At 32.0% G+C, this 24,861-nt stretch overlaps 2 protein-coding genes and 1 long non-coding RNA gene across 4 annotated transcripts; 1 reads left to right on the top strand and 2 right to left on the bottom strand.

Annotated features, from left to right (window-relative positions):
• Positions 1 to 325: 325 nt before the first annotated feature.
• Positions 326 to 804, bottom strand: LOC107917702 (stigma-specific STIG1-like protein 1). The gene has a single exon (XM_016846985.2). The coding sequence runs from the start codon at positions 749 to 751 to the stop codon at positions 326 to 328; it is 426 nt and encodes a 141-aa protein (XP_016702474.1). The 5' UTR covers positions 752 to 804.
• Positions 805 to 16,101: 15,297 nt separating this feature from the next.
• Positions 16,102 to 20,099, top strand: LOC107918212 (uncharacterized). Of its 2 annotated transcripts, XR_005901049.1 has the most exons (3): positions 16,211 to 19,048; positions 19,127 to 19,170; positions 19,835 to 20,099. It is a non-coding gene; the product is annotated as an uncharacterized lncRNA (long non-coding RNA). The 2 variants fall into 2 exon arrangements; XR_005901048.1 differs by having other exon boundaries at positions 16,102 to 19,170.
• Positions 20,100 to 21,538: 1,439 nt separating this feature from the next.
• On the bottom strand, positions 21,539 to 23,354 carry LOC107916943 (alpha-1,3-arabinosyltransferase XAT3). Its single transcript, XM_016846319.2, has 3 exons — positions 23,027 to 23,354; positions 22,863 to 22,940; positions 21,539 to 22,756 (listed from the first exon to the last, which is right to left on the bottom strand). Exons 1-3 carry the CDS (start codon positions 23,142 to 23,144, stop codon positions 21,588 to 21,590), a joined length of 1,365 nt encoding a protein of 454 aa, XP_016701808.2. The 5' UTR covers positions 23,145 to 23,354; the 3' UTR covers positions 21,539 to 21,587.
• Positions 23,355 to 24,861: the final 1,507 nt, after the last annotated feature.

The raw sequence follows: 24,861 nt of genomic DNA on the forward strand, positions 1-24,861 counted from the left end.
TTTGAATCCAAATATATAATCTCATTACTATTAACTATCAGACTATAGCTGTCGATTGAATCTTAATTAGCTAGATTGACATAATCATTGTTGCCAATATAGTAGAATATGGGCTCAAGTGTTTTGAAATGTATTATTCTTCTATTCATGAGTTGAGAATGAATTATAGATAATTCTAAATAATAATAAAAACCATCACATCAGAACTATTGTTAATATCAATTTTCATTAAATTAACTATATTTAGATTTTACAAACCAATCAAATTCAACTGATAATCAACAACAACGACAAAAGAATATATATGAAGAAAATAATTTTTTTTCTAAGCATAATTGCACAAACCGAAAACACAATACTCTCCATTTCCGCACCTATTGTTGCATCCACCACAATGTTTCCTATTGAAAGATGGATCCACACATTTTCCTTTACAGCATATCTCATTGTACTTGCATTTCTTCCCACACTTTCCACAATTTTGCCTGTCTGTCAATATGTTTACACATTTTTTCTTGCAGCATTGAGGTCCAGGGCTCCCCTTTGCATCACAAATCCCAGGAAACTTCTTACAAGTAACCCTACGAGTTCGTTTGGTTTGCAAGAGCCAACGACCTTGTGCTGAAGAGTAGTCTGATGATTCTATTGTTGCATCATTAACATCATCCTTACGTTCATCTGATGCTGCTGAAATGCTTAGGGCTAGAACTATGGCGAGAACCGATACGAAAACTAGCTTTCTGAACTTCATAGAGATTGTTTGTATCTAGGGATAGAGAAACTAGAGATAGTGAAGACTTGAACAGAATTGAAAATAGAGAGTTCTATGGGATGGAGGAATTGGGTGGCAAAGAGAACTAGTATTTGTAGGGAACTAACGATGAAGTATAGGGGTTGGACTTTGAACTTTTTGCTAGGTCTTAGTGGAAGGGTCAGCTCTGTGCATAAAATAATTAATAAACCAAGTTGAAGAAAAGCGAAGACCAAATTTGCAAAAGGTACTACATTCCTCCAATGTGATATATCGGATAAGTACGCGTAGGGAAGGCAGGAATGCATCAATAAAGTTGCAGATTAATGGGTTTTTTAAATAATTTTGGTGGTCAGATTTTGAAAAACTTAGCAAGCTCGCTATCTGAATTAATGAAAGCCCTAGATATTTCTGAACTGAAAAGTCAAATTTCCCCCAAAATTAGGTGCTGTCTGAAAATAAACACCATGTGACTGTTGTATAATCTATAAAATACAGATGAAGTCAAATTCAGGGTCAGGAAAAAACAACTTATATATTTGGCAAGTTTGCAATAGCAGAGATGTGTTTATCAAATTTCATACAGTTTCTGCATGCAATCCTTTGATAGCGGTGAGCCTTGAGGTCTCTATTAATGAATCCTTTTTTAGGACAACCAGAACCTAATAATATATATATAGATATAGATATATATAGTCATATTTCAAGTATTGTAAATTGGAGACTGCATTTACTTTAATTTCAGCCTTTTTAGTACCTATATTTTTAAAATTTTAAAATTTTAGTCCTTTTCAAGCGATAAATGTTAAATTCATTAAGTTTTGATATTTTCAAAATTTGATGGGGCAAAAATATTATCATGTGTTATGTAATGTCTGCTTGTTGTTTCCACATATTATTCAGTAAAAATTTATTTAATAGATTAATGACCATCATATGTGTCAATATTGAAATTTTAAAATTCAAAAGATATAGTGACTTGAAATAATCTAATTGGAGAATATGAGCTAAATTTTTAATTTTGCTATAACACCCCACACCCGATCTAGACGTTATGGCCGAATCTTAAGGAATTACATAGACTCGTTTTAAACCCAAATTTTGAATTAGAAAAAAAAACGTGTGTTTCAACAATATTAATTTTGGCAAATCTCTTATAAGTTTTTAGGAAGATATTTGTTAAGGTTATTTATTTTGCAGAAAACATTTAATTGATTACTTAATCTTTGCAGTGAAAATTTCAGAATTTTAACTTTGAAAGACGAGATTCTAATTTGATAAATCGTATAATTTTGTAGTTTACGATAAAAATATCAAAATTTGACAGAACAAACCAAATCGAAAAGTAAAGTCCAAAATAGTTTTACAGCCAAAAAAAGAAGTCCAATAATAGTTTAAAAACATAAACCGTCTCATTTTATTAACTGAGAATCTAATCTAAGCTCTCGCACGCCACCCAGTCCTAAGCTTGCTGGTTGCCTAAGAAGATAAAAAATATAGTGTGAGCTAAAAAAAGGTTAGTGTGCAACTCGACACATACAAACAGATCAAATTGCAAATAATCACACAAAAATCATGAATCGAACAAATACAAAATATGGCATGTCTTGTGATGCAACATGGCAGGTAGACCAGATACAGATGGCATGGCATATCATGCGATGCAACATATTTCACATATCAGATACAAATCGTACCCCCATTCGCTACATACCATCTCCGTCCATCCCTATACACCAATTAGGATATTGAATACTCATCCAACCCTACACACCAAATAAGTGATGGTATGTCACTGTACAGAAATGTGCAATCAAGGCTGCTAGAAAAATAATGCAATAATCTGCCAGAATCAGATAAATGTGGTCAAGCCATCAAATCACATATGTGGTTAAGCCACTGGATAGGGCAGATCATTAAACTGCCAACACTTCCTCTGTCATATAATTACCCCACTTCAATACATATGTTGAAACATAATACATACTCAGATGAATCATGCTTTAACAGATTTCCCAAATTTATAGATCATATGCAGAATTTATACTATTGACATGCTTTCAGATGTTACACATACAATATCAGTACAACAAATTTCATATATCAGACTCATGCATATCACATAACAGACCCTACGAAATAGCTAACCTTGAAACGCACTTCAAACACAACCCTAACTAAATTTTACTGAAAATAGGCCCACATGACCTACCTGGCCCAACCCGTGTGGCCCACACGGCTTGACACACGGTCGTGTGGCGTCAAAAATGTGATTTTTGGCTTTGCATCGCTCATTGTTTTTACAACTTTGAGTTACACACCTGACTGTGTTTTTCGATTCCGACACAACAACATTTGCAAAGCCTAAATGACACCAAATAAGTTGTTTAGTACAAACACATCAATTCCAAAACAAAACCGACCCTTACTTGATTATAGAATATGTTCACAACACTAAAACACTCAGTCACCTACCCCAACAGAAGAATAATTCCTAACGCTCTCAATTTTCTAAAAGATTAGTCGTTACCAAATCTTCACCTAAATCAAGGATGTCAAACAATTAAAACTATTGTCACACAAAACAAGAAAACCACAATCCAACAACGTGAAAATTCCTTTAATAGTATACGAATCTTAAATTGACAATATTACCACACACAGCCCACAATGATATCGAAAGAGAACGCTAGTAAAGAATAGCTCAACAACTGAGAAGAAAAAAAGGAAACAAAAAGAAAACAACGGGAGGAAATTTTAGTATCAAAAGTAGAAAAGTAAAGAGAAAGTTCAATAATAAATAAAAAGAAAACAACACTGTGTTGAAAGTTTAAACAGTAAAAACTTGTAAAAAATAAATAGAAAATTATACACCTATCACGAGGGGCGTAGCTCGGAGAGATGCTGGCAAGGGCATTGACCCCCCTAAAATGAAAAATTTTCTATTTAGGCCTTTTAAATTTTTTAAAATTTTAAATTAATAAAGATAAAAATTATACTTTGACCCCCTAAAATGATAAAAATTTGATTTAATCTTTTAAAATTTATAAATATATAAACTATTCAGATGATAAAATTACATTTTTACTATTATAAAAATTAAAATTTAATTTCAGCACTTAACCAAAAAATATTCCACGAATGATTTTTCGAATGTTGATTTGATAAAAAAAATGCACAAAATAGGTAGGATTCAGTTATTGTTAATTATTTGAGTGTCTGAATAACTCAAAGTTGTAGTTTGAAATCCGAGCAAAACCGTTTAACTTCAACTATTTATATCAAGTTGACTTAAAAAGGTGAATAACTTAACCTATTTAATTTGACATGTAACTTTTTAATGGATATTTTCCCTAATTAAATTTGGATTATTCTCACCCCTATTCATAATGTTAACATACCAATCATGCTTTTATAAAGTTGATATAAATGTCACTCATCATAAATAATACATATTGTAATGGCCCATTTTTGCCCGGGCTTACAGAAAAAATAAAAAAAAAACAAAATAAATCAAAAACAAAAAAAACCAAAATAGAAAAATAATAAATAAAATCCAAATTTACAGTCCATTAAACAAGTCCAAATAAGCTCAAATAATAAAACCCAAACCCATTGACTTGGATCTAATTCTAACCCATTACACAGCCCAAGAACCTAACCCAAAACTTGGCCCATTAATAATTTTCAGAAATTGGAAACCCTAGGCCACCAAGCCACCATTCCCATGCACCGCAAACACTATCAGCAGCCCCAAACAGTGAAGCTTCTGGAAGACTTCGTGTTACACCCCACGAACGGCCTCGCCATGTCAGCAGCACCATGCCATACACACCTGCAACAGAAAGAGCACATAGCAGATATCCCGCAATTGACAGCAAATATATAACAGAAAATCTAAGGCCATTGTATATTTATTTATTTTGGCTATAAAAAGGCCGAGTGTAATCTGAAAAAGAAAAAAGATACACGCATATTTTCGCATACAAATCAGTTCTAAAGAGTGTGAATAAAGAGCAGTTTTTAAGTGGTAATTTGATATCATTTTTCCTTTCATTTTGCTTTTATTTCTTTGATTTTCGTTATTATATGAGTAAAAAACAAAAATGAAGGAGAGGGAGGATACTTATCGTGATAAAAGCCCTCGAATCCTTGTTTGCTTTGAAGAAATCGAAGCTCAAATAGGGATTGTGTGGATTAAGAGTGGCAAAACCCTCGGAGTCGTGATCGAACATGGTCGATTAGGCCTTTGTGTGATGTCGTTCGCTGATTACGGAGGCGAAATGGTGGTTGAAGGGTTTTTTCGTTCGGCCGAATGAGAGGGGAGGAAGCTAGGTTTTGGTGTTGATTTCAATTGACTGAGCATTAGTTTAGGGTTTCTTTTAATTTTGTTTTATGAAAAGTAAAACGGCACCATATAGAGCCTACTTCAGTGGCTCCAAAACGGTGCCGTATAGGCCCTACCTGTGCGTTCCGACCCGGTGCCCATGGAGGTCCGCGCGTTTTTGTCATTGAGGGATAATTTCACATGTAGTCCCTCCTCTCCTGCACCGATCTTTATTTAAGCCTCAATCACGTTTTATTTGTTTTTATATTTTCCCTGAGATTTGCGCATTGTCACGGTTTAGTCCTTATTTGAATGTTGCGTTTTGAGATTCGGTATATTTTCGTTCCAAATCCTTGCTCATTTGTGTGCGTTTTACTTGGATCCGCAGTTCTGTTTTACTGATTTGTTTTATTTATAGATTATCCTTTTGATTTTGATTTTATTTCAATTAAGTTAAATTTAGGTTTTATATTTTTAGGATTTTTTATTATTTTGTTTGACCTATTATTTTAACATATTCTTTTGAACTTTTTTTTAATTCCATTTTAGTTTTAGTTTGTTGTTAATTTTCATTTATATACTGTTAAATTGTTTTACTATATAAATTATTATTTTAAAATCCTCTTTATGTAAATTTATATTTAAAATATTTATGAAATGTTCATTCTCATGCATTGATATTTATATATACATATACATATTTTATGTCAACTTACTCATTTGAATCCTCTTTTGAGCATGTTCATATAATTTTTCTTTAAAATTTTACTTGTATATTATTTGTTTCTTTTAAATCCAATTTTGGGTGTTATATATTTTGTTTGTTTCAAATATTTTTCTATATTATTATCCTCTTATATATGCATTGTTTGTACTAGGGTCTTTACTCCATGTATATTATTAATTTTATATTATTTTATACATGTGATTTCTTTTAAATCTATCCCTATATTTTGTTATATATGTTTTTTTGATTATTTGAAGGAAAATCCACATATTTTATGTATCATTTAAACAATTATTATTCACATACTTGGTGCATATATTTGATCATGTTATTTTAAATATTTTTTTTAAAAAAGAAATCTATTTGTCTATATAATTATGTTGTGAAAATATATTACGTATATAGCTTACGATAAAGTTAATTTAATCTTATAATTTATATTTTAATTCCATGATATTTTATATAATTTCTACTTGTATTTCCTTTCAAATTTATTATGTACATAACTTATTCTTTAAAAATACATATATTATTATTTCTTTATTATTTAAGATTCTTTCATGTATATGTAGTTTGATTGTATATTGGTGTGTTCTTCTTTCATGTATATTGTTTATTCTCTGTTATTATATTATATTTTCATTATATATTGTTTTATTGATTTTTATTATTGTATGTACATTAACACCTTTAAATATATAGGTTTCGTTTTAAAAATATTCTTGCATGTTATTAGCTCCAAATGTCTTCTTTCACAATATTTATTTTCATATTCATTTACATATTCCTAGTTTTATTTTATATATGTGCATCATTTCAAACCCAAAATCATGTGTTGATTCATTTTGTAAGTTTTCATATATTTAATAGTTTTCAAATTGTTTCCAAATTGTTTTGTGTGCTATGTGTCGCTTTAGTTTTCATATTATTTCATGTATTATTGTTTTATATTGATTATTAGCCTTTTGCACTATTATTTAAATTATGTTAATTTGTTCTTTTTTACTTGTATAATATTTCGTATAGTAATCCATGTTTGTAACTTTGATTTTTTTTCTATATTGTTGCATCGTGATTCAAATTTTAATATTTTGGTTGATATTAGTTATCTCGTTATTTCAAGAAAAATAAAAGCGTTTTGAGCTAATTTCCAATTTTCCTTATCATTTAAAGATTCCAAAATAAGGCAATATTCAATATTTGGGGAATTCGGGAAATCGTGCCCTATCGTGCTAGGTATGATTTTTAGTCGAACTAAATATTTGGATATCCTTTTATAATTTTGGCATATGAGCTTTTTGAAGTCCAAAAGTCAATCGTATTTTTAAAGGTATAAAGGATCGTGTTCAATCGTGTTAGATATGATACGGTATACCTTTGAAACGAGAGAATTTTGATAACTAATTTAAACTACTCAAATGTTTTAAAAGGCATTAAACTTCAAAAAATCTTTCAAAAATTTTAGATATGAGGACAGCGTTTAATCAATCTGGTACCAATTTTTGGGCGTAGTGAGGGTGCTAATCCTTCCTCATACGTAACCGGCTCCCGAACCCATTTTTTTAAATTTTTGTGGACCAGAATTGTTTTAAAATGTTTTATTAGGTGATCCAATCACACCTAAACAAAAGATTGGTGGCGACTCCACACTCGGTTTTAAAAGTCGATCCCCGTTTTTCCTAACTCGAAAAATGGTTCCGACATATATAATGTAATTTCTTTGTATACTATAAGGAGATTTATGATATAGTATAACATAATTATAGTATACGGTATATTATAAGTTTTGGTATGATTATTTTTTTTCTAATGTAGTATTTATGTTTTTCTTTGTCTAATTTGATACACGTGTTTAATAAAAGTTATATAGTTTGGTACATATAAGTAATAGTGTTAACTTTTTAGTGCTTAATTAGGGTTTTTAAAATTAATTTGGTGAAAGTTATCTGTCAATTAAGTTTGAATATTTCATAAATTTTTTAATAAAATAAAATTAGTGTTAGTTGTGAATTTGTTTAATTTTGAATTTAATTTACCAAATACAATCCGATAGATGTAATTTAGTTCAGATTTTAGAGTTAATTTGATGAAAGTTAATTGTTAATATTATTATTTAATTATGAATTTTCATCAAATCAACTCCAGAACCCAAATTAAATACTAAAAAGTAACAATGTTACCTTAAAGTACCAAAATATATAACTTTTTTTAAAATACAAATATCACATTAGACAATAATAATAATAATGTACCAACTAAGAAAAAAATATCAAACTCAGGTACAAAATAACGTATTAAGCCTAGATTATATAATTTTTTTTGTTGTTGCTATTTTCTTGTTATTTTTTTCACTATTTTGCTATCATTTCATTATCATATTGCTACTATTTTGTTATTATTGTATAAATCTTGATTTATTGTTAATTTTGTTACCATTTTGAGGCATTTTCTTGTTAAGTTGCACCTATCTTAGTGTTATTTAAGTATACATATTTTTTAAAATTTATTTTTAATTTGTTGGGAAACATTTATTTTAATGTTTTTAGTTTTTTTTATGTATTATATTTTTAAAAGAAATTTTATATAAAAAATAATATTAAAAAATTAATGCGGGTCGGGCCGGGCTTGGGTTTTAACATTTTTAAATAAGTAGGGTCTGAGCAAAATTTTAGGCCCATTTTTCGAGCCAGGCCTAGTAAACAGACCTAAATTTTGGTTGGGCCCAACCCGACCCATGAGCACTTCTATATATAACTAGCATTACATAAAATATATTTAAATTTTAATTATATTGAATTACATTATATAAAATATTTTTATCCAATATATATTTAATCTAGGGATATTTAAATAATATCCATGAGTTAGTATTTTGTACACTGATAATATACTTTTTTAATTCCACAAGCAAACTTAAAAACTATCACATGTCACATTTATTTTATATATTTATTTTTGTTAATATTTTACTATATCGTTTATGACACTTAACATCACCTCGACCTTATTTGTAAAATCTAAAAACTCCACTAACAGTGTATCAAATATGTTTTCAATATCTATACCATACTGTCGAAACCATCCCTCAATTTAAAAATTTTAAATTTAAGAAAAAGGGGTAATCGACTTTTGAAAAACAAATGCATGGAGTCGCCACCGATCTTTTGTTTTGGTGTGATCGAATCACCTAAAAATGAGATTAGTTTAATAAAACATTTTTGGTTTATTAAAACAATGATTTTGGTCTACGAACTTTTGAGAAAATGGGTTCGGGAGTCGGTTACGCACGAGGAAGGATCAGCACCCTCACTACGCCCAAAATTGGTACCGAATCGATTAAATACTGTCCTTATGTCTAAAATTAAAAAGTTTTTTTTTGAAATGTGGTTTTTTTAATAAAAGTTGAATAACCCGAGTTGATCGCCAAAACTTTCTTGTTTCGACGTCCGAAAGTTTATAATTCGAGAATCACAAAAGGATGTCCAACTATTTAGTCCAACGAAAAATCTAGACCCAGCACAGTAGGGTACGATTCCTCGAATTTCCAAACATTGATCATTGCCTTACCTTAGAAAATACGTGTGAAATTCCGAAGAGATGTTCAATTATTTTGGACAAATGAAAAAGCGCAACCCAACACGATACAACTCGATTCTCAAATTGCCAAACATTGAACATCATCTTCGTTTTAAAGTATTTTTAATAAACATGAGTGAGAATATAAAGGACTATTCAATTGTTTTGAGCAAGCGAGAGATCACAACCCAGCATGATAGGACATGATTCTCGAATTGTCAAACGCCAAATATTGCCTTCGTTTTAAAGAATTTTTAAAAGGCATGAGTAAAATCTTGAAGGGACATTCGATTATTTTGAGCAAACGCGAAATTGCAACCCAACACGTTAGGGCACTATTCCGCGAATTGCCAAATATCGAATCTCGTCTTCAATTTAGAGAATTTTTAAATGGATACTTATAAAACCAGCTTAAAAGTATCAATTTGACTTGAGATAAAAAAAAACGAAGTCGGTCTTAAGAATTTGTATTTTATAAAACCACATTTCAGAAATCAAATGGAAAATGACGAATGGGGTAATACGTACATACGAGACATAATGCTTAACGAACTAAAATTTAAGTATAACTAACCTAAAACATATAATCCGATCACAAGCATGTATGGGATACTAATTGACATAACAATATCAAAACACAATTATAATGACAACGCATCGTACAAAACGAAATAAAATAATACATGAAAGTATGCTACAATGATATATAAAACCTAATATGATATGATCAACAGTACCCAACTAGCTTGAAATAATAATAAACACACAATGTATAATACATGAATGGATGAATTAAGAAAATTAAAGATATATACTTGTTTGTTAAAATATGTGAAGTGAAATGGATATTTTGATCGAGCAATATATCAAACATTAAAACATATTGGTTTTTAAAATGACAATATATACATATAGAAAATTTCGAAATTGCGTACAAAATATGAGAGGATTGTAAAAATGTATAGAAAATGTAATTTTAGACACATAATAGATTTACAATACATGTACATAAGTAACTTTTTAAAAAAAAATAATTATGTGTAAAAACATAGAAATACCTACAAGCTTAAATTAATTTTATAACAAATTATAAAATGGACGCAAACATTTTAAAGATGACGTATATATTCAAAGTTGACAAATGTATATAGACATAAAAATGGTATTTAAATGTGAGACTTAAAATCAAAACAATATATAATAAAATATGTTCTAAAAGAAAAACTTATATGAGATCCCTCTAGACACATATCTTGCTCAAAAAAGAGACTCGGAATTAGTGGCAACGTCGCTCGCATCATTGATGTCTGGAGACCTGTTATAGGTACGAAGGCATTTTTCAAAGAATAAATGATTCTAATAATGATTATTTGTATGGTATGATCATGAATGAAAGAATCTAAGAATAGTCATTTGTACAGTATAAAATGGAAAGAATAAAAGAATATTTACTCAAACATGTATTTCATTGAAATAAAGATTTTGGATATAAGCCTATTTCACAAAAGGATTCTTGTTGCTTCTAGGCTTAAAACAACAAGCTTGTTTTGAATATTACTCTAGATTAGCTCTAAAAATAAAGGATCCTTTTCACAGTCCCATTGTTTAAAACACCCAAGTACGTAAGGGCAGAAGCTTGGAAAAGTCTACTCTCGGGTTCCCTCTTCTGATACGTCGTTGATGTTCGGGTTCCCCAATACCAGGCCTTGCATTAGAGTTCTGAGCTCGATGCACCCTTAAATTTCATGCCTCAATCCAACATGGAACTCATAACGTTCGCCTCTTTAACAGAAAGGTTGGATAACCGATTTCCCGCTCCAGAGGGATCATCGAATTTTACGATACCCAAATTGGTGAGTCTTTCGATAATCTTTTTAAAAGCCGTACAGTTCTCGATGGAATGCCCCGTGATTCCCGTGTGGTATTCACATTGGCTATTTGCATCGTACCATTTAGGATATGAGAGCAGTATAGGTTTGATGTAAAAAGGGGATACGACATGTGCGTCGAACAAAACGCGGTACAATTCTCCGTACGAGATTGGAATGGGCGTGTATTGGGGTTTTTCTAAGATCGGTCTTCGATTGGGTTCTTGCCTTGAGGAGGCCTGATGGCCGATAGTTACTGACCTTGGCCGGCCTGCTATAATCGGCTCCGAACGACCCTTGTTAACCTACTCATACCATTTGCCTTCTTTTCCTTCTTCTTCGGGGCCTTTAAAGTCCATTCTCCCATTGCCTTCATTTCTACCAGAACAACTAGCTTAGCTTGATCATCTTTCAGGTTAAAACCTGAACCCATCGAGAAGCTCAACAGTGCCGATGTATCCGTCTGATGTTGGTGTCCGATAACAACGGGTACCCCTTGCATGTCTGGTTGGGTCGGGACGCTTATTGGGGCAAAGTCTGGGGAATAGATGATCTTTTCAACATTATCCTCACTATTGACCACTAGGCCACTCCTTTTTTCAAATTCTCTGGCCAGTAAATGGGTTAACTGGCCCATCATATTTCTTTGGAGTTCTAGCATTTCTCGCATATCTTGTTGAATTTCGATCAACTGCTCTTGCATCTGCATTTTCCTTTGCTCCATTCTCTCCAACCTTTGGTCTATATCTTTTGTCGGTTCTTAAATAATTTTACCTAATTAGGGTCGTTTTAGGGAAATCTAATGCAAATGATGCAATGCAATGCAAATGATGCAATGTAATGTAAATGATGCAATGCAATGCAAATGCATGGGATGAATGCAAAGGAAAGAAAGATGTTGATTTTGAATTCAATTCCCCTAGAACAACTTTTCTATAAAACAAAATCTTTTTCATAAAACGGATTACGTATACAGTCTTGCTTTCGTATTCCTGGCGAGGGAACTGATCCCCGTGAAAATCAAATCTCGCAAGCTTCCAATGTATGCCTCTACTGGCTCCTTTTTACTTGATCCAGGCCACGAATTACTATCCTCGCGATGTTGATTAGCTCCTTTAAGAAAGTCGGGACGCGATGGCTTTTGGATAATCTTTATCGGCTTGAATCCTTAGGTAAAGTCTTGTTTTCCTCCACGAATTGTTAGACTTCTTCTATTGTGTTCACTTGGACCAAATTAGGACAACCGTATTGTAACCCGCGTTATTAAGAAATTCGTTTTCTTATGACAAATTGTTCTATTTAGCAATTGAATACGAATCAACACCTCATTTCTATGATGATGTAATGCAATGCAGTCATGAACAAACAAAAACAAAAGACATTAGTACGGAAATAAACAAACGACAAAGTACCTAATCGGGTGATCACTAGGGATTCGGAGTGGCTCTACCCTGGGTAAGCTCCTAGGTCTCTCTATATGTGGCTCGGTTCTAGGGATAAGGTACCCGAATTAGCAGATTCCTCAATCCTCACCCATTATAGGCTTATATAGATCGAGTTTGGTTCGGGGGATACATTTCCCTATGACCATACGGAGACGAAAATCTCAAGAAATCATAGGTACGGATGTACCCCGAAAGCAATCCACTAGCCCATGCGGAGGTGAAAACCTCACGAAAGCGTAGTTTCTTGCTCCCACTTAGAAGGTGCGACCACAGTGGTCATGCAATGAAATGCAGTACTATTCTACAAGACCCGCACCAAAACAATCATACAATCGAATGCAATCGAAAGATACATGATTTTTAAAATACATTTTCGATTTTTGACAAAAGAACAGTAACTAATCGATTTTTATGGCTCGACTCTCAAATCCCCAGCGGAGTTGCCAACCTGTCGAAACCATCCCTCGATTTAAAAATTTTAAATTTAAAAAAAATGGGGTAATCGACTTTTGAAAAACAAATGCATGGAGTCGCCACCGATCTTTTGTTTTGGTGTGATCGGATCACCTAAAAATGAGATTAGTTTAATAAAACATTTTTGGTTTATTAAAACAATGATTGTGGTCTACGAACTTTTGAGAAAACAGGTTCGGGAGTCGGTTACGCATGAGGAAGGATCAGCACCCTCACTACGCCCAAAATTGGTAACGAATCGATTAAATACTGTCCTTATGTCTAAAATTAAAAAGTTTTTTTTTTGAAATGTGGTTTTTTTAATAAAAGTTGAATAACCCGAGTTGATCGCCAAAACTTTCTTGTTTCGACGTCCGAAAGTTTATAATTCGAGAATCACAAAAGGATGCCCAACTATTTAGTCCAACGAAAAATCGAGACCCAGCACAGTAGGGTACGATTCCTCGAATTTCCAAACATTGACCATTGCCTTACCTTAGAAAATACGTGTGAAATTTCAAAGAGATGTTCGATTATTTTGGACAAATGAAAAAGCACAACCCAACACGATAAGGCTCGATTCTCAAATCGCCAAACATTGAACATCATCTTCGTTTTAAAGTATTTTTAATAAACATAAGTGAGAATATAAAGGACTATTCGATTGTTTTGAGCAAGCGAGAGATCACAACCCAGCACGATAGGGCATGATTCTTGAATTGTCAAACGCCAAATATTGCCTTCGTTTTAAAGAATTTTTAAAAGGCATGAGTAAAATCTTGAAGGGACATTCGATTATTTTGAGCAAACGCGAAATTGCAACCTAACACGTTAGGGCACTATTTCGCGAATTGCCAAATATCGAATCTCGTCTTCAATTTAGAGAATTTTTAAATGGATACTTATAAAACCAGCTTAAAAGTATCAATTTGACTTGAGATAAAAAAACGGAGTCGGTCTTAAGAATTTGTATTTTATAAAACCACATTTCAAAAATCAAATGGAAAATGATGAATGGGGTAATACGTACATACGAGACATAATGCTTAACGAACTAAAATTTAAGTATAACTAACCTAAAACATATAATCCGATCACAAGCATGCATGGGATACTAATTGATATAACAATATCAAAACACAATTATAATGATAACGCATCGTACAAAACGAAATAAAATAATACATGAAAGTATGCCACAATGATATATAAAACCTAATATGATATGATCAACAGTACCCAACTAGCTTGAAATAATAATAAACACACAATGTATAATACATGAATGGATGGATTAAGAAAATTAAAGATATATACTTGTTTGTTAAAATATGTGAAGTGAAATGGATATTTTGATCAAGCAATATATCAAACATTAAAACATATTGGTTTAAAAATGACAATATATACATATAGAAAATTTCGAAATTGCGTACAAAATATGAGAGGATTGTAAAAATGTATAGAAAATGTAATTTTAGACACATAATAGATTTACAATACATGTACATAAGTAACTTTTTAAAAAAAAACAATTATGTGTAAAAACATAGAAATACCTACAAGCTTAAATTAATTTTATAACAAATTATAAAATGGACGCAAACATTTTAAAGATGACGTATATATTCAAAGTTGAAAATTGTATATAGACATAAAAATGGTATTTAAATGTGAGACTTAAAATTAAAACAATATATAATAAAATATGTTCTAAAAGAAAAACTTATATACACAAAATAATATATATAAATAAATTTGAAAGAATTTGTAAAATAAATTGGCATGCGACTAAATATGCACATAAGATTAAATTAATTTTATTACAAATTATAGACTAAAAAAACACACTCATATATACCAAGTATTTTTTTTATAAAATGTCTATTTAAAGATGACCATATACATATAATAAAAGGGGAAATGATTTAAGTAATGTATACACCATGGAAGGTTTTCAAATAACAAAAAGGTATGATGAAATATATGTTATATACATAAGGTTTTAAAGTATATATGAAAATAGATTGAAAAGAAATCATACATGTAAAGTAACATAGAATTAATATTGCATATAAAATAAAACTAATTTTACCATGAACTGCATATGCATAATAATATATAAGAATATTTAAATGAAGTATTATACAAAATTTAAAACAATATGATGAAAACTTTACAATAAAGATTTTATATAAAAAGGGGTAATTATCACGATAACTAAAAAAACATGTACACACAAAATGGATTTAAAAGACACATGTACATGTAAATCTATTGTAAAAAAACGATCATGAAATTAATAATATATATATTGTTAATCTAAAAATTATATACACACCCTTTTATTAAAAATATTTATATAAGAGGCAATATTAAAACATAAACATAATATCGAGAAATACTTAAAAATAATAATTTTTAAAATTACAACGATGAAGTTCCTAAAAATAATTTCATATATATATAAAGAGAAGATTTAATAAATCATAAAGCAAAAGTATTTTAAATAAAAAATCTATTAAAATAATAAGTGTATCGATATATATACATATAAATTTAAAAGAGAGTACATGCAGATTTATATGGAAATGATAAATGTGTATAGGTTTAATAATATATAAACCAAATATGCATACTAATATAAGCAAGTAGAAAAAATAATTTTATGCAAAATATATATATACAAAACATGTTATCGTAGCAAAAATTTATGCTAAAATACATGGTTAGAATACAAAAGAAAACATTATACAAATGAAGTGACATTAGCCTTATTATAATATATATGTATATATATGTATATGATAATGTATAAAAAGAAACTACATAAAATAATGTACAGAAAATGAAAATATAACTACTCCAAAATGAGTAATCAAATGACGTATGATGGTAAACATAGATTAAAGAAGTATGAAATGAAGAAAAAGAAAACTAATTGAAATCAAATTAAAAATAATAAGAATAATTTAGGAATGAAATAGTTTATGAGGCCAATATATAATGCACACGATCGTATGAGGACTAGAATTGGGAATATCCCAGAGCCTAAAACGCAGCAGTACACCGTGGGCTAAAATGTAAGAACATACAAATATTATGGAACATTTAAAAAATAAACAAAGCACAAACAGAAGCCGATTGAAAATTGGCGCGAAAGAGGAAGACCAAATGCGCCATTAACCCATTTGAAACAAAAGAATGCGGATCCAATCTTTTGGATTGGGTCAACACGCGTGGGTCCCCTTCTTTAAACTCCATCATTTCCAAGTCTGATGCTAAACTTTAATTCCTAGTCATTTCCTTTTCAAAACTCAGCAACCTTTCATTTTTTTTTTAAAACAGAAGCTTTAACCCCTCCACCTAGTGTTTGATTCAACATGCAGCTGCCTAAACCATCATTTATTTGATGGCCGACTGTGCGCCAATGGCGATCGGATCTTGTCAACGGAGGACACGCCACGGAGATCGGGTAAGCGCACTCCTTCTCCCTTTTTTTTCTTCTTTTTTTTTAAGGAAAAACTTAAAATCTTATGCTATTCTACCAAAAACAAAGCAAAATCTGATGAAAATAAAAATAATAATAAAGAAAACAACCCTAGCCCGAATCTCCATATTTTCGAGACGTGTGGGCTTTCATCGGTGTTGTTTCAAAACACGCCTTTCGTTTTCTATGCTAAAAAAATTACAAGCAGATCGAAAATGAAGGAGAAAAAAAGTGAAATCACCTTTCAATGACTTTTTTGATTTCTTTTTTTTTATTCAGTATGTGTATTCTGTCTGTATTCGTAAAAGAAAAAAAAAGCCCCCTTTACAATTGAAAATAGTAGGCTTTATATCCGAAAAAATAAAAAGAAAAATACAAAGAATTTTATTTTTCGTTCTTTTTCTTTGCTGCTGTTTTTTGCTCTCTTTTTTTGCTTGTCCTTGCTGTTGTGTTTGTGCTATTCTTGTCTTCATGCAGGTACGGAGGGAGACGTGGAGCACGGAGGTGGTACGGTCGCTGCGAGGCTGTTGCGGCGCAAGAGGGTGACCTAGGGTTCCCGAAAGTGTTGAAGTTTTTGGGCTTTTTGGGCTGTTATGGATTGGGCTTTTTGGGCTAGGATATTGAGTTTGGTTTTTGGGTCTAAGTAATGATTTTGGGTTTTAGGTTATTTAGTCTAGGTATTGGGCTGTAAAAGGACATTAATGGACTGTGGCTTATTATTATTATTTTTGTATATATTTTCATACGGGCCCGGACATAATTTGGGCCTTACACATACAAAAACATATGTATAAAATTTTGGCCTTTTTAAGAAACAACTTTGGTTGTATTATCATTATCTAAAAGTAAGTTTAATTATTACATTTGAATAAAATATTTATAACTTATAAAAGTATAACGCCCCAAAAATTTGTTTTTCAGCTTTTGTAAATTTTACATACAAATATTTATCTGCTTCAGTGGTTAAGTGTTTTGGGTGTGTGTGAGAGGTTCTAAGTTCAAGCCTTACTTGGGTTAAATTTTGGGATTTTTCTGAATAAAGCTTTATCCTTGCTAAAAGGGTTTTAATTTAATTATTGATAAGTTTATATTAGAATAGGTTTGTTGGTCTGGTGGTTAGGAGGAGTGTTAAGTTACTAGAGGTTATGTGTTCAAATTCTTACTTTGGCAAGGGTGCTATATTTTTGCTCGGTGGACTGATAGAGTTTCAGTCAAACGGAAAGTCTGAGTAGTGGTAGTTAGTGGAGTAGTGGAGAGATTGAGGGATTATAGGGAGGTTACATGAATTACCTTCAGTTTTTCTGCTATTCTGCAGAATTTTCCGTTTGGTTTTTCCCTCTTTTCCTTTTCTTCTTATTCTCTACTTCATCTTTTCGTTTAACAATGGGTTTTATACTTGTGCGGAATAGGTAAGTCTTCTAATTCTGTTCGTTGTAATGGGTGTTTAGTAATCAATTTAGAATCTGACTATTAATACGATTGATGGTGTAAACGAACGTCGTGAGCAGTGAGTTCGTTGCTTCGGTTTAGTAAGAATTAAAGAAGGTTCTTCGTCGGTGGTAAGTCGAGTTTCGATTGTTTCGTTGGTTGAATTCTGAAATCAATCGCTTAATCGGTGTTTGGCATGCTATATTCAGGTTCTGGATTGCTCGGGATTACGTTTGCTACAAATTTGGTTGTATTATCATTATCTAAAAGTAAGTTTAATTATTACATTTGAATAAAATATTTATAACTTATAAAAGTATAACGCCCCAAAAATTTGTTTTTCAGCTTTTGTAAATTTTACATACAAATATTTATCTGCTTCAGTGGTTAAGTGTTTTGGGTGTGTGTGAGAGGTTCCAAGTTCAAGCCTTACTTGGGTTAAATTTTGGGATTTTTCTGAATAAAGCTTTATCCTTGCTAAAAGGGTTTTAATTTAATTATTGATAAGTTTATATTAGAATAGGTTTGTTGGTCTGGTGGTTAGGAGGAGTGTTAAGTTACTAGAGGTTATGTGTTCAAATTCTTACTTTGGCAAGGGTGCTATATTTTTGCTCGGTGGACTGATAGAGTTTCGGTCAAACGGAAAGTCTGAGTAGTGGTAGTTAGTGGAGTAGTGGAGAGATTGAGGGATTATAGGGAGGTTACATGAATTACCTTCAGTTTTTCTGCTATTCTGCAGAATTTTCCGTTTGGTTTTTCCCTCTTTTCCTTTTCTTCTTATTCTCTACTTCATCTTTTCGTTTAACAATGGGTTTTATACTTGTGCGGAATAGGTAAGTCTTCTAATTCTGTTCGTTGTAATGGGTGTTTAGTAATCAATTTAGAATCTGACTATTAATACGATTGATGGTGTAAACGAACGTCGTGAGCAGTGAGTTCGTTGCTTCGGTTTAGTAAGAATTAAAGAAGGTTCTTCGTCGGTGGTAAGTCGAGTTTCGATTGTTTCGTTGGTTGAATTCTGAAATCAATCGCTTAATCGGTGTTTGGCATGCTATATTCAGGTTCTGGATTGCTCGGGATTACGTTTGCTACAAATTCGTATCAGGTGTGTACCCGAAAACGTAGAAAATAGGGTGTCGGAAAAAGTTAAAAATCATTCTGTCGATGCCACACGGCCGTTTGGTAGGTCGTGTGCCATAACACGGGTGTATGGTCGATGATGCCAGGTCGTGCACGTCGAACACTACCATGTGAGGGCCAGGTAAGCCATGTGCGACACACGAGTTAGACTGAATTGGGCCTTGTGGGCCACACGGGCGTGTGGGCCCACATGGGTAAACCACACGAGCGTGTGGAATTCTGGGCTAGGCCGTGTGATCCATACGGCCAAGACTAATTTGGGCCGTGTGGGCCACACGGGCGTATGGGCCCACACGGGCAGACCACATGGGCGTGTGAGCCCATCTTTCTAAAATATTCTGTAAGGTTGCACGGGTCGCCCTAGTTGACTGTAGACCTACTGTCGGGTCGGTAAGCTTTACTTAAACCCCTAATTATATGATCTGATTGTAAGGTGTTTGACTGAGCATGATATTTGTACTGAACTGAATGTATGTTCTGTTATTAGCATATGTGCATGTCATTTATGGTATGTTACATTGTATCGAGGTGGGTTGATGATGTTTTGAGGAAGTATCTTAAAGGCTCTTAAGCTTGTTATCTGGCAGCTCAACTGCAATCTTCTAATTATGTGTCGCATTTCGGTACAGCATGGTGTGTAGGGATGGGTTGGTTGATTTAATCTCCACATGGTGTGTAGGGCTAGATGGAGATGGTGTGTAGAGGCTGGTGAGTCGGACTCTGATTTACTGTATCTGCATTTTGTATCTGATACGGGCCAAGGCCCTAATATAATTCTGAGGTTGTATCTGAATGGGCTAAAGCCCAAATTGATTTTGTAATGGGCTCAGGCCCGGATTGTAAATAACTGTATTATGATGTATATCTGTGTGCATGACTTTTGTGGGGACTACACACTAAGTTTGTGAAAACTCACCCTTTTCTGTTTAATCTGTACAAGTAATCCCCAGACTTGACAGACCAGCGCAGCGGAGGACTCGACGGTGACCACACGTAAATTTTAGACTATTCCCATAAATTTTCAGATTTTATTACTTATTTGGGGTTTGATGTAAATTTTGGGACTTTGGACTGTTCTGGATTTTTAATTTAGGTTTTTAACCGCGTTACGATTTTAGAACGGCTGGACGGTAAAAACTCGATTTTGCTAAAAACAAAGGTTTCTTTCAACACGAACAGTTTTCCAAAAATAAACATTTCCAAAAGCTTCCGCTAAAAGGATTTGATTTAGGCATAATAAAGAATATGCGTTTTACTTCGAATTAAAATAAAGCTAATTAACTGGAACGATTTTAACTCGACAAACTCATTTTCGATTTCCATCCCATGTGACATCGCCAGATTCAGCAATAACGTTAGGCCGGGTTTGAGGTGTTACAAAAAGTTTAAAATTATTTTAAATCCATCTAAACCTGCTCTACTCAAATCAATTCAAGTATGAAATAATCTAAACTCAAACCTGAAAACAACACCAGCTCGAGATAGTATGATCCCAAAAATATTCAAATCTAGTCAATGTTGAGCAACACCTAATCAACATTTGATCAATTGGTAGTGCTTATATGGCTTTTATGCCACATGTCCTATGTGATTATGTCATGTTATTGTTGGCCATCATTGGCAAATGATTAACTAATGAAGGTAACAGCATGGGGAAAAAATATTGTTTAGGTACCACTTTTTTAAAAAAAAAAAGTTTGAGAATAGTTTAAATATCAATTTATAATTTAAATCGAAAAAGTTGAAGGAAATTATTAAATAAGGGAGAAAACTCTCCCAATATTATTTTCTTCATCTACAAAATTAAAACTCTGAGATGTTTAAACTAAGATAAATTGGTATACAAAAATCATTTCATATTTACATTCTTTTAAGTAAGAGAGTAGAAGAAATAAACAAGATAATTGAAATCTTGAAAGGAGATCGAAAACCAAATCAAACATTAAACCGAAAATTATAGTTTCAATAGTCTTTCTTAAAGCCGTTATTTATGCCAAGTCGGATAGTTTTTAATTCAATTTAGAATAAAGTAATTAATCAAATTTTTGGACCCAAATGGCTTAGGTTGGTAAGTAGCTGGTGAGAGTGTGGCCTAATTTGGAGCTTGGTTAAGCAAAATTGTTTTGATGCATATGTTTTCAAATCTTGGAAGAGCTAATGTTAATATTGGATAATATTATGCTGCGAAAGGATGGATGGAGTTGAATGTTTGATAATATCAAGCTTTTGAGAAAGTAGAATATGCAGTCGAAATGGGTTTACTATGATAAAGAATTGTGCTACATTTAAGCCAATTTTCCTTGCTTTTCTTGGCAGTCTTGTGAAATAAAATGAATTATATAAGCTAAATCTCTTGCTGTATCTTGATCAAATTTACATTCATCAATTAATGGGAGTTGAGCTTTCAACAATTTTCTTAGCTTCAATAAGGGTCTTCTTAAATCTCTCTAAATTGATCTTTAGGTCTTGATCTAAATATACAGACCTGAATGCATAGTATCCTTTAGAGATTATAGATTTTGGATCAGTAAACACAGGGTGATCTTTACCGTAAGTGTCGAACAACGAACTTTCTTCTGGTTCAATCTTGTACTCTAAATATCGGACACCCATTTCCTTTGCTGGTCCACCGTAGTAGGTGGTTGCCGCCCATTCATTTTGCAGTGGCACCACTTGAACCATCACTGCTCCAGTGGGCAAAAATATCTCATTTGTTAGCCCAGCACCATGGGCTCCAAGCATCACACTACAAGAGTTCACCACCTCCGCAAACTCGTCCAAGTTGTACATCCACTCCGGTTCCACCCTTGTGATTTGAAAGCCTAGTTCCATTATCATCTCCACCATTTTATCTTCGTTCAAAAACCGTCTCGTTTTACGGCGTGATATAAGCATCAGCATTGGCTTTTGTATCTCAGACACATGGTTTATTTTCAGATTGTATGATTCTTTCAAGAACTGCTTGAAATCAAACATAGAATAACCTCCTGGAATATCAGTAGAGTTGAGGGCTAGATTGTCATGGTATGTAAGCCCTATAACAGCCCCTGGAAAACAATGAACGCTTCCATCATCTGTTCCAGGATTTATAACCTCATAAGCGGACAAGTGAGATAGACATCTGTTGTACTTCTGAACCCACCAAAGCTCGAAATCTGTGATTACAAACCGCACCCTGGATCGGAAATGGCGAGTAGTGATGAATAAAGGGATGATAATCTCATTAAACTCATGAAAAACATTGCCGGTGAAGCCTTTGGAAGAGAAGACAACAGCTGTGACATTGTGGGTGAAATTGCAGGTTGGTGGATCAATGGTGTTGTTCCCATGCAGTATCTGAACTGGGGAAACACGTATCATGGCGGTTTCATCTTCCAGCCTTGCGTAAGGCTTAACAATTCTCTTAACTTGAGGTTGGTCAGAATCAGATGGCACATAAACTGTCAACCCTTTGTTGTAAATCCTTACTGGTTTATTTGCAACGCATACTTGTGTATGAACATCCGCACGGCATGAAAATCCATTGGAGTCTAATTGAACTCGATCATCTCCTGTTCCACGCAACACAATATATATAATATATGGTCTTAATATACTTTTGATTGCGAATTGGCATGTATTCAATTCTAAAAAAAATGAAAGAGATGAAGAGATAACCTCTAACAAGCCTCCTTAATAGAAATTCTTGAGGGTCAACTGCATCAATATTGATCTTTTCACTGCTGAGATTGCCCCCTTCATTTCCAAAGAGTCTCAAATCAGCCAATAATATATAAACGAAAAATATATACCAAAATACTTAATTGCTAAAGGATGATTACATGATTCAAGAATGGTGTCATTAGAATGAAAAAAAGTAGCATAAACCAGACCGATTAACACTAAACAGATAGGTAAAGTTGCACAATTCACCAGCCTCCTTGATTCCTTCTCCATCATCTTTCAACCTGCAAAAAGAAAAAGAAAAAAACTGTTTGATACTAATGAATGCCTTTGAAATACCTCAAACAAAAATAAGTAAATAAAATATTAAGATTTCATATAGTTAGCCTCCAATCATCATATAATATATTTAGCATTTGGATCTTTCTAAGGCATAATTAACCAATGGAAGGGAAGCTTCAGCTGCATTGCTGAATTATGTTCTTCAAGAATAGTTTGTCGTATAACTAGGTTTATATTTTTAGAATAAGGTTGTTGGTGGCTGTAGTTGACCAGTAGTTTTTAAATTATTAATTACTAATTACTAATTCCTGATAGTTGTTGCTTGTTTATTGGCTTCATTTCGTGGCTCCCACACTTTAACATCACTATTTACCATAAATTTGAAATTATAAAACTTGCAATGTTCATTCTAGTATATATATATTTGGTGGTTAAAACAATCCAAAACTTATTTATATTTGATGATTAAAAAAATTAAATTTATGTATTTCACACATATACAAAAGTACAAGAAATCTTTTGAATAATTAATATCTTTTTTTTCATTATATTATTAATTTTGTCATTTACTAAGTTTTATTATTTATAGGATTAATCATATTTATAGATAATATTTTGATTTAGTGTACCAATTGGAGATTGAAAGAGAGGGAGAGGAAGAGGGCAGGGAAAAAATGCAATGGGTTCTTCAATATTTTTTTGTTCTCCTACTTAAGTTTTTCTTTTTAAAATTATTAATATTATATTATGTATAATAAAAGTAATAAAAAAATATTAAGTTTTTTACTTATTTTTAAAAAAACATTGAATCAAATTGGATAAAATTTTGAAATTTAATGGTGTTAAATTTAGATACTTTTGACTGAAGTAAAAAATAAGTATCTGAAATAAAAATAATATAAGTACCATATTGAACCATAATGCCAAATCAACGTATCATTTGGTACATTAACACTAATTTTTTATTATTAAAATATTAAGAGAGGGAGAATGAAAATGAAACAATTTGAACACCTATCATTTAGGTGTGACACTGAAGCTTAACTACTACCCAAAACAAATCTTGGCTTATATATAAAAATTTTGATTCAAACTTTTGTTAAAGGTATAATAATAATAATAATAATAATAATAATAATAATAATAAAGGTAAATTACATCAAAGATTACCTTAAAATAGTGTCATTCTTATTTTGGTCACTTTAAATTCTTTTTATCAATTTAGACTCCGTCGTTAAAAAATTGACCAAAATGGTCACAGAGCCATTAAAACCTTAACGGATTGTTGAATGGACCTACAAAAACAAGGAAAAATAATATTCTTTTAGTCCCTTTAAAAATTACAAAATTTCAATTAACATCGTTGCTATACCCGTGAAGTTTTAACTTTTTATGCTTAGGCAAAGGAAAACACATCGATTTATCGTAGCTCCACCCTCTATGACATCACCATCATATCCACTCCATCGTCTTTCACCCGAACAAGAAAACTTTGTCATGGTTTCCACCATAAAAAATGTCATCATTGATTCAATACCTTCCTCTTCCTCCACCGTTGATGTCGCCATTGACTTTGATTGGAAAATAAATAAATGGGAAAACATGGATAATTATGGTGCATTTGAGAAACTTGTGCAACTAAACTATTTAGTTAGAAAATAAATAAATGGGAAAACATGGAATTAAAAAATTTACGTTAATGTCGAGATTG

Source organism: Gossypium hirsutum, chromosome A01, assembly GCF_007990345.1.
Source record: "Gossypium hirsutum isolate 1008001.06 chromosome A01, Gossypium_hirsutum_v2.1, whole genome shotgun sequence".
Lineage (NCBI taxonomy): Eukaryota > Viridiplantae > Streptophyta > Magnoliopsida > Malvales > Malvaceae > Gossypium > Gossypium hirsutum.

Excerpts from the sequence above, each read along its gene's own strand:
- LOC107916943 (XM_016846319.2), bottom strand. The coding sequence starts at position 23,144 with ATGATGGAGAAGGAATCAAGGAGGCTGGTGAATTGTGCAACTTTACCT. Across the intron at positions 22,941-23,026 it reads TGACACCATTCTTGAATCAT|GGGGCAATCTCAGCAGTGAA; the intron begins GTAATCATCCTT and ends TTGGAAATGAAG. Across the intron at positions 22,757-22,862 it reads ATTAAGGAGGCTTGTTAGAG|GAGATGATCGAGTTCAATTA; the intron begins GTTATCTCTTCA and ends TGCGTGGAACAG.
- LOC107917702 (XM_016846985.2), bottom strand. The coding sequence starts at position 751 with ATGAAGTTCAGAAAGCTAGTTTTCGTATCGGTTCTCGCCATAGTTCTA.